The sequence below is a fragment of the Pan paniscus genome, chromosome 11 (genome assembly GCF_029289425.2).
Source record: "Pan paniscus chromosome 11, NHGRI_mPanPan1-v2.0_pri, whole genome shotgun sequence".
In the NCBI taxonomy this organism is placed as follows: domain Eukaryota; kingdom Metazoa; phylum Chordata; class Mammalia; order Primates; family Hominidae; genus Pan; species Pan paniscus.
The window spans coordinates 14,422,783-14,439,067 of NC_073260.2; the positions used below are offsets into that span (position 1 = coordinate 14,422,783).

At 40.1% G+C, this 16,285-nt stretch overlaps 1 protein-coding gene across 5 annotated transcripts in view; it reads left to right on the forward strand.

Moving 5' to 3' along the window:
- GOLGA1 (golgin A1) overlaps nucleotides 1-16,285 on the forward strand; it is a 62,727-nt gene that overhangs the window by 5,492 nt on the left and 40,950 nt on the right. For 4 of the 5 annotated variants that reach the window (XM_003808047.5, XM_008960132.4, XM_008960130.6 and 1 more), the window contains exons 4-10: nucleotides 4,193-4,283; nucleotides 6,312-6,386; nucleotides 7,321-7,418; nucleotides 8,865-8,897; nucleotides 12,380-12,508; nucleotides 14,080-14,249; nucleotides 14,732-14,843. In XM_003808047.5, coding sequence (XP_003808095.1) covers nucleotides 4,193-4,283; nucleotides 6,312-6,386; nucleotides 7,321-7,418; nucleotides 8,865-8,897; nucleotides 12,380-12,508; nucleotides 14,080-14,249; nucleotides 14,732-14,843 — 708 coding nt within the window. The remainder of the gene's footprint in view (nucleotides 1-4,192; nucleotides 4,284-6,311; nucleotides 6,387-7,320; nucleotides 7,419-8,864; nucleotides 8,898-12,379; nucleotides 12,509-14,079; nucleotides 14,250-14,731; nucleotides 14,844-16,285) is intronic. The other variant, XM_034929039.3, reaches the window with a different exon arrangement.

Consider the following 16,285-nt stretch of genomic DNA (forward strand, 5'->3'; position numbering starts at 1 on the left):
TGCCCAGTCTGGTCTTGAACTCCTGAGTTCAGGCAATCCTCTTGCCTTGGCCTCCCAAAGTGCTAGGATTACAGGCAGCTTTCATTTCTTAAATGTCTCAAACTTGCCTCCCTACTCCATCTTCTAGTAGTACATTTACTAGCAGAGGTTAAGCATCCCTAATCTGAAAATTTGAAATCTGAAATACTCCAAAATCTTAAACTTTTTGAGCGCCAACATGGCCACAAGTGTAAAATTTACACATAAATACTTAACACAACTTTGTTTAATGCATATCATTTAAAATGTTGTATAAAATTATGTTCAGGCTATGTGTATAAAATGTATATGGAACATAATTTCACGTTTACACTTGGGTCCCATCCCCAAAATATTATATTATGTATATGCAGACATTCCAAAATCTGAAAAAATCCAAACTCCAAAACACTTCTGATCCTAACCTGTTTGGGCAAGAGATACTCAACCTATACTATCATTTGATTTCAAGCTGCCTTTCTTTCTGGGACAAACTTGTAGTCTATCTGGGTTCCCTGTCCCCAAAGTGACCTTTTTTTTTCTTTGAGACAGGGATCTCTTTCTGTCACCCAGGCTGGAGTGCAGTGGCCCGATCACAGCCCACTGCAGCCTTAACCTCCTGGGCTCAAGCGATTCTCCCATTTCAGCCTCGTGAGTAGTTGGGACTACAGGCACGCGCCACCACGCCCAGCTAATTTTTGTATTTTTTGTAGCGACGGAGTTTTGCCATGTTGCTTAGGCTGGTCTTGAACTCCTGGGCTCAAACGATCTGCCCACCTTGGCCTCCCAAAGTACTGGGACTGCAGGTGCTAGCCACTGTGCACAGCCCAAAGTGATCTTTCTAAAAGCAGATCTGTTCATGTCTCTCCAGTACTTAAAACTCATAAAACTCAGTGGCTTCCCCATTATTTTCAGGATGAAGTACAGACTCATTATTATAGCATAATGGTAAACTGTCATGGTCTTCTCTCAGCTTATATGGCCAGCATTATCTCACTGTACTTTGCTACACCCTGTGCCACAGCCAGACTGAATTTATTGCACTTTCTAGAATGGACCACATTCTTTCATGCTTACAATTTTTGCACATGCTATTTCCTCTCTCTAGAATGTCTCATTTCCCCTTTCACTCCTGCATTCCTCTGACAGACTCTTGTGCATCTTAAGACTCAGCTCATGTGTTACTTCCAGCAAACTCCCTTGACCTGACCTTCTCCCCTGGCAGCCCCCTACCCTTTACCCCTCCTGGCTGTTTGGTGCCTTGTCTTCTGCTAACCTCTGTAATAGCACCTGCTGTACTGCATTATTATTGATGATTTGCTTGTTTGTCTCTTCCACTGAACTGGGAGTTTCATGAAAGACAATAAGTAAAGTGTAGCCCTTAGGAACTCAGGTCAGGTTATAGAGTCATATCTGCTCTATTATTATTATGTGACTTTGGGCAAATTTCTTCATTTTTCCTTGCCTTATTTTTCACATCTATAAAATGGGGATAGGAACTGTATCTACCTTTATTAAAGTATGTGTGTCAAGGATCCCCAAGATCATCCCCAGATTTAATTATTCACTAGGAGGACTCACAAGACTCACCATATAGTTTTACTCACTGCTATCATTTATTACAGTGAAAGGATCTAAAACAGACTCAGCAAAGGGAAAAGGTGCATGGGGAAAAGCTTGGAGGAAACAGGTGCAAGCTTCCAAGATTCTTCTCCCAGTGGAATTACATAGGACATGCTCCATTCTCCCAGCAATGAGTTGTGACAACACATGTAAAATGTCTACCAGGGAAGCTCATTAGAGACTCAGTGTCCAGGCTTTTTATTGGGGACTGGTCATGTGAACACCCTCTGCCTACTATGTATCAAAATTCCAGAATCCAGGCCAGGCAGGGTGGCTCACACCTGTAATCCCAGCACTTTGGGGGACCAAGGCAGATGGATCAGTTGAGGTCAGGAATTTGAGACCAGCCTGGCCAACATGGCGAAACCCTGTCTCTACTAAAAATACAAATATTAGCTGAGCATGGTGACACACACCCGTAGTCCCAGCTACTCAGGAGGCAGGAGAATCGCTTGAACCCAAGAGGCAGAGGTTACAGTGAGCCAACATTGTACCACTGCACTCCAGCCTGGGTGACAGAGCGAGACTCTGTCTAAATAAATAAATAAATAAATAATCCAGACTCCAGAAGGAAACCAGGTATTCAGCATAAACCCATATTTTTGCACAAACATTTTAGGCACAATGAGCCATTCTTAACAGAATGATGGGAACCCTCCCAAAATCTAAGTTCCCAGATGCCAGCCAAGGACCAACCTTAAAAGCAGGCCTTTCTAAGGATAACAGTCTGAGGCCTGTAATGTCAGTTCTTCTGCGTAGAATGTAAAGCACTTAGCATGGCGTCTGGCTCTAAGCATTTCATAATTAGCTTCTGTTGCTGCTGCTGCTGTTATTTTGGATAGGAGCTCTTTGTTTCACCACTATTCCTAGTGCTTAGCACAGTAGTGAGACATAGGATGTCTCACTAACAGTAATAATCATAACAGCTTCTTATACTGCTAGTGCTGTGGTCTGAATGTGTGTCTCCAAAAATTGATATGTTGAAACCTAATCACTAGAGTGATGGAATGAGGAGGTGAATCGTCTCCGAGATGATTAGCTCATGAGGGAGGAACCCTCATGAATGGGATTAGTGCTCTTACAAAAGAGGCCCCAGAAAGCTGCCTTGCCCCTTCCACCATGTGAGGGCACAGCTAGAAGGTGTCATGTATGAACCAGAAAGTGGGTCTTCACTAGACACCAAATCTGCTGGCACCTTAATTTTGGACTTCCTAGGCTCCAGAACTGTGAGAAATACATTTCTGTTGTTTATAAGTCACACATTCTATGGCATTTCATTATAGCACTCAAACAGACTAAGACAACTAGTAATAGATGACACATATTAAAGCTAATATGTGCCAGGCTGTGTTTTAGGGATTTGACAAGTATTGATTTACTTAATCCTCATCACAGCTCTGTGAGGCAAATGCTGTTTGTTATCACAGATTGCAAATGAGGAAACCAGTGCACAGAGAAGTTGAGTAATGAGCCTAAGTTCTTACAGCTCGTAAGTGGTAAAGCTGCAACCTGAAGCAAGGTTTTCTGACACCAGAGACTCTCCTCTTAACTGTCCACTGTCCTGACTCTCAGTACATATTGGATGGGCAAGTGGCTGGACATGTAGATGAATATTTGAGGTGAATTATTGAATAATCTTTAAAAACATTTTGGGGATACAATGGGAAACATGATTAAGGACTGGATGTTAGTATTTTTTGTTAGGAATGATAATCATGTTGCCTATGAAGAGAAATAGCCTTAGTTTTTGGAGTATTTAGGATGAAATGTCATGATGTCTGTTATTTAAATTACTTCAGAAAAATAAAAATTGATGAAGCAAATAAGGGAAAGCATCAGCAATTGTGAAAGTAGATGGAGAGCGTTATTTAGACCAATCTCTCTCCCTTTCTATATTTTGAAAAATTGTATAATGAAAAGTAAAAGAGATTTTAAAAACTGAGTTATTAGCAATCACAAGCAGTGCCTATAGCAATAGTAGTATTCATTTATTTTAAAATAATCTGGTTTGTTGGGGAAAATGTATGCCTCATTAATATATTGGTTTGTTGAATGCATATTATCTGCTGAAGTCTGTGATGCAAGTTAGAGTTTTAGATTGATATCCGTTTGTTTTATAGATGAAGATACTGAAACTTTATCAATATCGGTGAAAGATTCGTAGTCATAGACCAGCTTTTGATCCCTAAAGAACCCCCGCCTTCTTTATCCCAGGACTTTACTTTTGGAAAGATAAAGTGATTTTTTTGTCATGGCAAATATAGTTTTTGTATTATATACTTGCTGTAATAATGGATCTATTTACTATTATTTATTTCAGTAGCATGTGTACACATAAAATTGATCTGTTTAGCATCTCCTCTCTCCTTCACTTTATAAGAGGAAGAAAGCGTTGCTTCCACTTTCCAGGTAGAGAAACTAGGCCCAGCTTTTCAGTGATTACAATTAATTAAAGTGTAACCAAACCTAAAATAAGACTTGTCACTTTCTGGCTCAGTATTGTGGTCTCACACATATATGAATACGACCTTCCTTGTGTATACCTCAACAGGCTTCCGATGGAAGCAGCTCCAGAGAAGATCTTTCATCCCAGCTTCTGAGAAGGAATGAACAGATACGGAAGTTAGAGGCCAGACTTTCTGGTATGTCTAAGAACTCATAAAAAGCAAAGAACAGGAAACTTGCCTTGCTTGACTCTCTTCCTATAAAATAGCCATATAGGATGACTTCATAGTTATTTTCACATATCATTTTGATCTTTTTAGAAAGGAGCAAGTATACCCTCTTCTTTTGTTAGTGTAGTAAATAGTATAAATTCAAAACTGAATTTGAAAGTTTATTAAAAATTTTTTTCTGCTCCTGAGGTTTCTAGCCATGGAAATAAAAGATAATAATAATATATGTACAATAGATTTGACCATCTTCCACCATTAGCATAGCCTGCTTTCAGGTGGAAAGGGATGGCGTTAGTATTTAAAGGGAATGGCCGACAGATATTGGATTCATCAGCACCAGAGATTGGTGCTGTGTTGCCACTTCCTGCAGCTCATACCACCTGTGTAAGTGTTGTTGTAGGTCTTTGGGCCATTTTTCAATGGTATTTCTGACTTCAGCACCTGCATAGAAGGTGTCACTCTCATTATGTCTTTTGTCTGCAGTTTACAATTTACACAGCTCCCATTATATCCTTTGCCTGAGGAGGGCATGGTCATGATAGAATTGTGAGTTATTATTTTGGTTTCTGCCAGTGGATACATTTGGAAAGCTTCATCCTGTAAAGTGGTTCATGGCTTCTGTGTCTCTTTTTGTCCCTTGGCCTTTTAATGCCCATTTTATTGGAGTAAAACAGCAGACCCAAATTCACCAAGTGGTATGCGAAATATTTATATTTGTGTAGCTATCAGACCCAAATTCACCAAATTGTATGTGAAGTATTTGTATTTATGTAGTTATCAAAGGTTCATAGCATAGCTCACAACTACCAGTTAATTATTTTGTCCTCACTAGAGCCTTATTAGGCTTAGCAAGGTTAAGGCCTCACAAGTAGTAAGTGGTAGAGCTGGGATCCAAACCCAGATTTATTTGATGCTAGAGTCTTAATTCCATCTGCTTTAAACTTAATTGTTGCTATCCTGTTACTCCTACCCATAAATAATATCAGTAACAGAGGTAAAGTAATTTTACATTTGTTTAATGTTGGAGAGAGAGTTATAAAATAATATATGTACCTTCCCCATATGGTAGGAAGAATAGTTGAGCTTGACTTACGTTAGAGAAGGGACAGGGAAGAGCGCTGACATTTACTGGGCCCACTATGTGGTGAGTATTGTCCTACAGTATTAGTATGAGTAATGATAATAGTCACAGTAACAGTAAGAGCTACATTTTATTGAGCACTGTGTGCGAAGCACTTAAGGCACATAAAATGTTTTATCTAATGCATCTTTTGTGGTAGGTACAATTAATATCATCATTTAATATATGAAGAAACTAATACTACAGGACCAATAATTTGCTTAAGGTCCCCAGCTAAGGACTGACAGAGTTGGGATTTGAGCTACTGTCTATGTTTTCACTAAACCATAACTATCTTCTTTGGCCACCTAGATAATTAATTCTGACATTCACATTTAATGTAGCGTAGGTTACCAAGTTCCTGTGTAGAAAGGGAGCTCACTTTTTTAGAGAATTAAGTGCTATCACTATAAAGACAATGCTGCACCTAAGGTGTTTGTTATTGCCCTAACTACTGTTCCTGAGTTGTGTGGACTATAAGCGAGCTGTTTAGTGAGTTCACTTTGATCTATCCTACTGCTAAGGCTGGAAAAGGAAGTGGAAACTGAGATTTGAAATTAAGTCATGAGATAAATCTGTGTTTTTCATAGCAGGACATTTCTGATCACCAGGCTAAGCCTAATTCTTGTTTTCTATCAAGGCTAAACAAACTTGCCTTTTTGTACTCACCATTTATACACCATGGATAGTTTGTACTATACTTGTTTTCCTGTGTTGTTCATTGTTAATGGGAGGCTGTCTGTCTAGCTTTCCTTAACAGGAATGGTTTTCAGGTTAAGAAAATCATCATCATTTCCATTCATTTTTTTGTTTAATTAACTTCCTTTCCTGATGTTTGTCCATTTCTGGTATGTGCATCACCCTCCTCACCCAAGACTATGCTGAACAGGTCCGAAACTTGCAGAAGATAAAAGAGAAGCTTGAAATTGCATTAGAAAAACACCAGGATTGTACGTATTTTTTTCCTGCTTTTTTCAATCTTTTCAAGGTTTAGTTTTTGAAATGAAACAATAGTGTATGGTTAAGTTTGTCCTTCTTGAAAGCACAAATCTTTATTTTATAAGTAGTGTACTTCTTAATCAGGTTGATATAACATTTGGATGATATTTATAAGTATGCAAGTTTTATTTATGTTGGCTTATGGGCATGACTCTTTGGAGTAGGTCATTATGTGTATCAGCTTGTCTCTATCCAGTTGACCCCTTTATTTAGGCTACCCTCAGGTTTTAATAAAATCTAGTACCCATCCCTTAGGTCTGGATTAGGAAATGGGTTCTCACCACAGCTTCATTACTGCTGTGTTGAGTAACTGGGAGAAATCCCTGTCATCACTCCCTCAGCAATAAATCATACATTTTGTGTAGTCTACCCTCAATCATATATTCTTTGGGTACCATCCAAGAAAGATGTTAGTAGAAGTAGAAAGTTATTTTTTTTGTTGATATGTACTAAAACTTTTAAGGAAAATAAAGTAAAAGAAAGGTTTTTTGTTTGTTTTGATTTTTCTTTTTGTTTTTAATTCTGATAAAGTGGTAGTAGCCATCACTTAGCATCAGCTTTGATGTTTTCTGGCAACCTACCTAACTCAGTGTTCTATCATTGTACCCTTTAAAAAGTTACCTTTTGGCATCTTTGTAAATATATATACTTGTCTATTACAAAAAACAAAAACAATAAGGAAACAAACAAACAAAAACTGTGGTCTATTACCAAGGCCAAAATATTCTTCTGGAAAGTTGAGGTGGATCCAGCTTTTCCTAGTATCACAATCCACTTATGTGACTTTGGCCTTTTTCATTAGGTGACAGTTGTAATCACATGGGCTATTTGTCATGCTGTTTCTGAAGTGTTTTCATATCTCAAATAGAGCCTCTTTGTTAACAGCTTCCATGCGGAAATTTCAAGAGCAGAATGAGACATTCCAAGCCAACAGAGCCAAAATGGCAGAAGGACTGGCTTTGGCATTAGCCAGAAAGGACCAGGTATTTTATATGTGGCACTGCCCAGAACTGGTGGAAAGATTTCACTTAGTGATGTGATTTCAAAAATCATGACATAACCTATAGAAAATATTTATAGCCTAGGAGAAGAGAAATGTTAAAAGTTCATTAAGGTTTTCTTTGGCCTTTTCTTGTAAAGTGAAGAAACTTTACAGTTCTAATCATGAAATGTGTCCAGAATGTGAGAGTATCATTCCTTGTATCTGTGTAGTTTCATAAAATTGAGAAGGGAAATAGTGTATCTGTAATCTGATGGCAGGCCCCAAAATAAGAGAAAAGGTCTCTCCCCTCTAAAAACCTCTCTGAAAGTCTAACCCCCAAACATTTGCCTTTTATCCTGGAGAAGATGTTATTAACTTAGTCATAATCCATAGTATACAGAGTTCTTCCAACCTCTGTTCCCACGTTTCTTCAATCCCAACCAGCTGGACAGAGGGGAAATCCTATAATCTCAGCAGAACCAACCACTGGAAGATGCTGAATGAATAACCACAAGGAAGGAAAATAATTCTGTTACTGGCTATTACAGTAATTATGAAGTATATTTTGTTCAAAATAATAGATGACATTTTAAATTTAAGATAAGCATCAATATATTATAATGTTAATTTTGATTTATTAAGACAGAGTTTATTATGTTTCACTTAAGAAATTGTATAATTTATTTCATCTGGAGGAGGTGGGTTGGTTGGTTGGTTTTAAAGTGTCTGTTCATCATCTAGGACATTTACTAGCCAGAAAAAATACAATTTACCAATACTTAGTGGATAACTGTGGTATGAATGTATATAAATGAAGAAATAATCTAAAATTGATGGATTCTGATTATAGGCAATCAGGATATTGCCTTTGTGCAAATGGGCTTTTTTTCCCACTATTTTATGGTTTGTGAATAAGGGGCATAATTCTTTTTCTTTTGATTTACACAGATGGCATAAAGCATGTTGGTAAAATCAAAATGAAAAGGAAAATAATTATCAGGGACTGCAAAAGATCCCCCCTACTCCCCCAGTTTCAGGAATTAATTTCTAAACATCATTTCCAGAATTACTCAACTCAGCTGGTCCCAGCTACCCACTCCCAAGAAATAACAGTACTCATGGCAAAACTCCCAGGAACAAGCCAAAAAGCTGCATCAGAACAGCAGATACAGCTTTTCTTGGGTGCCCTGCTTAGTAAAAATCTGCAGGCTTATATTCATGAATTCATTCCATTCTAGAATCTTAGATAAAGTTCATTTTCTTCTACTTTTGTGACTCTTGCCTTTCTTAATATTAAACCAAGTTTATAGATTTTTTTTTAATTGGCTTTTTTGTTTTGTTTGGTTAGTTGCTTTCTGGGAAGAGTTGGGTTGTTTTGTTTTCTGAAAATCTTGGTATTACAGATACTCTTCACTGGAAACCATACTTTTTTATTGTTTTGTTTTAGGAATGGTCAGAAAAGATGGATCAGCTTGAAAAGGTTAGTTCTTCTTTATTTTTGTCTCATTTTTGTTGGTCTCGTCTCTGGGGTATGGAAAACGTTTTATCCGGTAACCAACATACTGATTGCTATACCACCTCTTGGAAGCAGGACAGCTTATGATTAGATACTGACTTGAAAAGCTCTGATCCTCCCCTTTTTTGGTGAATGTGCAGGATGTCTTTTGTTTGCCCCTCTTGATGTACTCTGCACTCCTCCTCTCTTCCCTTTCTCTGTGTACCTGAATGCCGATAGAAACTGTATCAGCAGGGCTCAAAATGCCCTCTGGCATCCGGTTGGGTTCAGCCAGTGGGGAACCCTGAAAGAACCATGTGTGAAAGAAGATGTGGTCAGGATGTTTCTTCCCCCACCTTTCTCCGTGTGGGCTCTCTTCAGCTTAGTTGCATCCTATGGCCAAAGTCACAGCTTCAGTTGGACCTTTGGTTTGGCTTCTTGACATAGTTTTTGTCTCTCTGGGTTTCCTATAACCTCTTCATCTTTTTGCCTCTTTATGGCCAACTGTTGCCAGCACATTATCTTTTGGGCTATCTTACCCATCCCACAGCTTTGATAAGCCCCTTTATTAAACCATCCTCAAAATGCCTGATTTGAGATGGCCGTCTCTTTCCTGCTGCGGTTCTGATTGACACGTGGTGATATTAGGAACACTTAAAGATGAAGCAGTGGGGAAGGAAGGCATTTCTCAAGGCTCAGCATTGAACATATATGAGAACCTCTTGGCTAGATGTAGATGAGGAAATTGATTATTCTAGTACCATTGCTTGCATAACACCGTACAGGTACCTTAAGTAATAATATTCCTGGCTCCCACATATAAACGAGATGAAATTTCAAGTCTACAATTGGAAAAACATTTTAGTTTTAAAATAATCATTAGTGTCAACTATTTTTTTTCCATAAAACACCAAGTTAACTTTACTTTCTGTTCTATAGAAATCTGATTATCAAGCTGAGAGAATACATTAACTTTTTTTGAGACAAGGGGTTGTTCTGTTGCCCAGGCTGGGAGTGGCACAATCACAGCTCAGTGCAGCCTCAACCTCCTGGGCTCAAATGATTTTCCCACCTAGACTTCCTGAGTAGCCAGGACTGCAGGCTTGAGCCACAGTGCCCAGCTAATTTTTAAAAAAATTTTAATAGAGATGAGGTCTCACTGTGTTGCCCAGGCTGGTTTTGAACTCCTAGACCAAAGTGATCCTCCTGCCTGGCCTCCCAAAGTGCTAGGATTACAGTCGTGAGCCACTGTGCCTGGCAACAGTTTTATATAAGGAAAGAATTATAGAAAAGTCAAGTCCCAAGGAAACCTGTGCTTGAAAAAAAAAAAAATCCTCAACCATATGCTATTAATGACAGTCTTCTTAAATATGGAGATATGGGTTGGGTTAAGGTTTTCTTGCCGTAAAAGAAACTCTTAAGATTATGGCAATTGAAATTCTCATTGAACTGTTTTTTTATCTTTTAAAATTTTGGTAAAGGGTATCCGTATAGGACTGAACCAACTAAAAAACCTACTTAGGTTCACAAGGTTCACAAAGGGAATTTTCTCTTTGTTTTGTTTTTGTTCTTTTGAAGGAGAGGTTGGGGAAAATTTTTCTTTTTTTTTTGAGACGGAGTCTTGCTCTGTCGCCCAGGCTGGAGTACAGTGGCGTGATCTTGGCTCACTGCAAGCTCTGCCTCCCGGGTTTACTCCATTCTCCTGCCTCAGCCTCCCAAGTAGCTGGGACTACAGGCACCCGCCACCACACCTGGCTAATTTTTTTGTATTTTTGGTAGAGACAGGGTTTCACTGTGTTAGCCAGGATGGTCTCGATCTCCTGACCTCGTGATCTGTCTGCCTCGGCCTCCCAAAGTGCTGGGATTACAGGTGTAAGAGGTTGGGGAAATTTTCTAGAGTAGGAAATAGTAATGAGACATCTATATAGGTCTTCGAAGCTACTTTTCATCGTTAAAGTTTTTTTTTTTTTTCAGTCAAGAGTTAGAAACTGTAACAGCAGGGTTAGTCCTTAAGAGAGTCCTTTTTTCTTTTTTTCTTTTTTTTTTTTTTTTTTGAGACAGGGTCTCACCACGATGCCCAGGCTGGAGTGTAGTGCAGTGGCACAGTCATAGCTCACTGCAGCCTTGACTTCTCAGGCTCAGGTGATTCTCCCACCTCAGCCTCCTGAGTAGCTGGGATTACAAGCACATGCCACCACGCCTGGCTAATTTTTTTGTATTTTTTATAGAGATGGGGTTTCACCATGTTGCCCAGGCTGGTCTCCAACTCCTGTGCTCAACCGATAGGCCCACCTTGGCCTCCCAAAGTGCTGGGATTAGAGGCAAGAGTCCACTGCTAGAAATGATCATTTAATAAATTGTAACCTGCTGACACCAGTCATGTCTAATTTTTTTTTCTTTTTTTTAGCTTGTTAACTGAAATCAGTTCTACTTTTAATCTACATGCATTTAATTTTTTTCAGGCATTCAATCTTACTGGTTACTCATGTTTTTCAGCCAGTTCAGTGTGTCACTAAGAATAGACATGTAAAATAAGGCTGGGCACAGTGGCTTACGCCTGTAATCCCAGCACTTTGGGAAGCGGAGGTGGGTGGATCACCTGAAGTCAGGAGTTCAAGACCAGCCTGGCAAACATGGTGAAACCTCATCTCTACTAAAAGTAGAAAAATTAGCCGGGCATGGTGGTGCATGCCTGTAGTCTCAGGTACTCAGGAAGCTGAGGCATGAAAATCACTTCAACCTGGGAGGCAGAGGATGCAGTAAGCTGAGATCTCACCACTGCAAACCAACCTGGGCAACAGAGTGAGACTCTGTGTCAAAAAACAAACAACAACGACGAAAGAATAGACACATATATATCTGGACTTGCTAAACAGATGTAAGAACTTTAAAGTTCTACATAGGCCATGCACGATGGCTCATATCTGTCAACACTTTGAGAGGCTGAGGCAGGAGAATGTCTTGAGGCCAGGAGTTCAAGATCAGCCTGGATAACAGAGCAAGATCCTGTCTCTACCAAAAAAAAAAAAAAAAAAAGTTCTACGTAATTGTTGGGTTTATTCCCCTTTTTCACAATTATTTAAAACACATTTATTTTTAAATAAAGAATTAAATTCTCTAGTTAAAGGATTAATTCAATTAAAGAATTTGTAAATAATGCCATATTTCTGTAATGCTTTCCATTATCAATGCATCATTGTCCACTGGCATGAGATTTCCTGAAGATTTTTCCTTTATTAAGAATTCCACTTTCAGGCCGGGTGTGGTGGCTCATGTCTGTAATCTTAGCACTTTGGGAGGCCAAGGCGGGAGGATTGCATGAGCCCAGGAGTTCAAGGCCAGCCTGGGCAACTAGTGAGACTCTGTCTCTAAAGACAAAAATTTTAAAAAAGAAAAGATTTTCACTTTCGTAATACAGATTTCTAATGCTTTCATTGCCTGAGTTGATGTCTTCTTCTTTCAAATAGGAGAAAAATATTCTGACAGCCCAGTTACAGGAAATGAAGAACCAGAGTATGAATCTTTTCCAAAGGAGAGATGAAATGGATGAATTAGAGGGGTTCCAGCAGCAGGAACTAAGTAAAATAAAGCACATGGTATGCATTTTTGTTTTAGTAGCTAAATACTGAATAGATGATTATTCACTCTGATTTTACTAGTCATCACTCTCTAATTGCTGATAAACATACACCAGTAATATGTGATATTAATCATATTTGATATTAATCATATTTGTATGTTTTTAAATTTATTAAAATAGAAAAGTTCTGTTTGAAATGTTCTTTTTCTGTTTTGGGTTTTTTTTTGTTTTGTTTTGTTTTGTTTTTAACTACTGGGTATATAAATTCTCTTATTATTATTATTATTATTTTATTTTATTTTTTATTTTTTTGAGACGGAGTCTCACTCTGTCGCCCAGGCTGGAGTGCAGTGGCGCGATCTCGGCTCACTGCAAGCTCCGCCTCCCGGGTTCACGCCATTCTCCTGCCTCAGCCTCCCGAGTAGCTGGGACTACAGGCGCCCGCTACCACGCCCGGCTAATTTTTTGTATTTTTAGTAGAGACGGGGTTTCACCGTGTTAGCCAGGATGGTCTCGATCTCCTGACCTCGTGATCCGCCCGCCTCGGCCTCCCAAAGTGCTGGGATTACAGGCGTGAGCCACTGCGCCCGGCCTATAAATTCTCTTATAAGCCCACAAAAATGTTATAGAAGTTTGGCTATTGGTCCACATTTTTTTTTTTAAATAGATGGAGTCTCACGGTGTTGCCCAGGCTGGAGTATAATGGCTACTCACAGGTGCGATCATAGCACACTGCAGCCTCAAATTCGTGGGCTCAAGCTCTCCTCCCACTTTAGCCTCCCAAGTAACTGGAACTGTAAGCGTGTACTGTAGGTGTGTGCCACCATGCCTGACAAGCTTAGATTTTTTTTTCTTTCCTTTCCTTTCTTTCTTTTTCTTTTTCTTTTTTTTTTTTTTTTTTGAGATAGAGTCTCACTCTGTCACCCAAGCTGGAGTGCAGTGGCATGATCATGGCCCACTGCAGCCTCGACCTCCCAGACTCAAGGGATTCTTCCACCTAAGCCTCCCGAGTAGCTGGGACTACAGGCGCACTACCATGCCCGGCTAATTTTTGTATTTTTTGTAGAGGTGGTGTTTCGCCATGTTACCCAGGCTGGTCTCAAACTCCTGGGCTCAAACGATATGCATGCCTCAACCTCCCAAAATGGTGGGATTACCATTTTGGGAGGTAATCCCAAATGGTGGCTGGGTGAGCCACCGTACCCAGCCGAGATTTAAGTGTATTTTACTTTTTTACTTCTTTTTTTTTTTTGAGATGGAGCCTAGCTCTGTCACCCAGGCTGGAGTGCAGTGGCGCGATCTTGGCTAATTGCAACCTCCACCTCCTGGGTTCAAGTGATTCTCCCACCTCAGCCTCCCGAGTAGCTGGGATTACAGGCACCCGCCACCACGCCCGGCTAATGTTTGTATTTTTAGTAGAGATAGGGTTTTGCCATGTCAGCAAGGCTGGTCTCAAACTCCTGACCTCAAGTGATCCACCTGCCTCAGCCTCCCAAAGTGTTGGGATTACAGGCGTGAGCCAGCATGCCCGATCTTAAGTGTATTTTTCTTAGCATAGCCCAATGAAACTTTGTATTTTTGTGTCAGCTTTTAAAAAAAGAAGAAAGTCTAGGGAAAATGGAACAAGAATTGGAGGCACGAACCAGAGAACTTAGTCGTACCCAGGAGGAGTTGATGAACTCCAATCAGATGTCATCAGACTTAAGCCAGAAGCTAGAAGAATTGCAGAGACACTACTCAACGCTGGAAGAGCAGAGGTTCTTGCTTGGTCTGTGGGGCCCTTGGGAAGAGGTGTTAGTGTAGTTCTGGCTATAGCCTGCCCACCTTTCCCCATTGTTCATTACACCACTTTCTGATTCTGGTGCTGGCAAAGGCTTCTGGACACATCCTTACCTGCCTAGGACTCAGGCCTCACCCCACCTCCAACCCATTTTCCCCTTCAGCTGCTGAAACTCAGGACAGTTCCACCCTGCTGAACAATTCAGTGTGGTTTTAGTTTGTAAAGTATTAATAGACTAAGGAAAGGCAGGTCAGGATTTCTTTCTTAAACTAGGGTGGACTTTTTCTCTTTGGGCTCCTGCTTCAGAGAGAGCCGAGGCTTTTTCCGTTGAAAACCTGCATGTGGCTAATGATGCTTGTAGCCCTGACACAGAAGAAACCATTTGTATTTTTCCTGCAGAAGACTGTATATTAGATGAGATATCCAAATTTGTTCATTGTCTGCTTTCTTTTGATGAAGAGATCACATGATAGCTTCAAAAACAGGTGCAGAAAGTAAGATCACAGCCCTGGAACAAAAGGAACAAGAGCTCCAAGCACTCATTCAGCAGCTTTCCATTGATTTGCAAAAGGTAAGTAGAATATGAGGAGAAGACCTGGATTTCTAAGATTCATAAAAACTAATTCTTTCAGAAATTTCTGCCTGAGAGTAGCTACTGAACATACATTTCTCATGCAGTCCACATGGCTCCATTTCCTGTACTAGCCAGGCTGCGCTCAGATGGAAATGGCCATACAGCTGAACAAGTGTTGCTTAGCAGAAGTAGTCAGTATTTTCCTGTCAGGAATTCTCAAAGTACACCATTTGGTCGACTCAAATATGTCTCTTTTTTTTTTTTTTCTTTTTTTTTTGGGACAGAGTCTTGCTCTTGTCACCCAGGTATTATAGGCGCCCGCCACCACACCCGGCTAATTTTTGTATTTTTAGTAGAGACAGGGTTTTACCATGTTGGCCAGGCTGGTCTCAAACTCCTGACCTCGTGATCCACCAACCTCGGCCTCCCAAAGTGCTGAGATTACAGGCGTGAGCCACCGTGCCTGGCCTGACTCAAATATGTCTTTAAGCACATAATGGACCTTGAGCATGAAAAATACAATAGTGGCTGACATGACCAGGGCTGTACCTTTGACATACTTGGCTCTAATCCAGTTTGTTTTATGGCACGTAATCAAATGATGTCATTACAATTTGTTTTTTCATTTCATTGACATACATTTGTTTCTACATTAGGGCTGTGTTACACTCTGAGAATATAAAGATGAATGATAATATTTTTGAATATAAAGTAGTGTTTCTCAGGCCCAGCACAGTGACTCAAGCCTGTAGTCCTAGCACTTTGGTAGGCCAAGGCAGGAGGATCACATGAGGTCCTCCTCTTGACCCCATCTCTACCAAAAAAAAAAAAAAATTAGCCAGTTGTGGTGGTGTGCACCTGTAGTTCCAGCTGTTTGGGAGGCTATGGTGGGAGAATCGCTTAAGCCCAGGAATTCAAGGCTACAGTGGGCCATGACCATATCACAGCACTGTAGCCCAGGCAATAGAGCAAGACTATCTTTAAAAATAAAAATAAGGCTCGGTGTGGTGGCGTGCACCTGTAATTCCAGCTACTTGGGAGGCTGAGGCAGGAGATTCGGTTAAACCTGGGAGGTGGAGGTTGCAAGTGAGCTGAGATTGCGCCATTGCGCTGCAGCCTGCCTGGGTGACAGAGAGAGACTCTGTCTTAAAAAAATAATAAAATAAATAAATAAATATAAATAAAATAAAGTAGTATTTCCCAATGACATATTTATTATTGGCATTTTGAGCAGAACAACTCGTATTGTATGATTGTCCATTGCATTGCGTGACATTTAGCATTCCTGGCCTCTGGGTTCTGAATGCCAATAGCATCCTTCAGTCATTGACATCCAGCCCTTCCCCTCACATCACAGAACCACCCCCTATTCGGCAGTGCCATCCACCCTACCCTCATCTTTCAGAAATGCTGATCTCAAGTGAGACAGAGCCTTACAA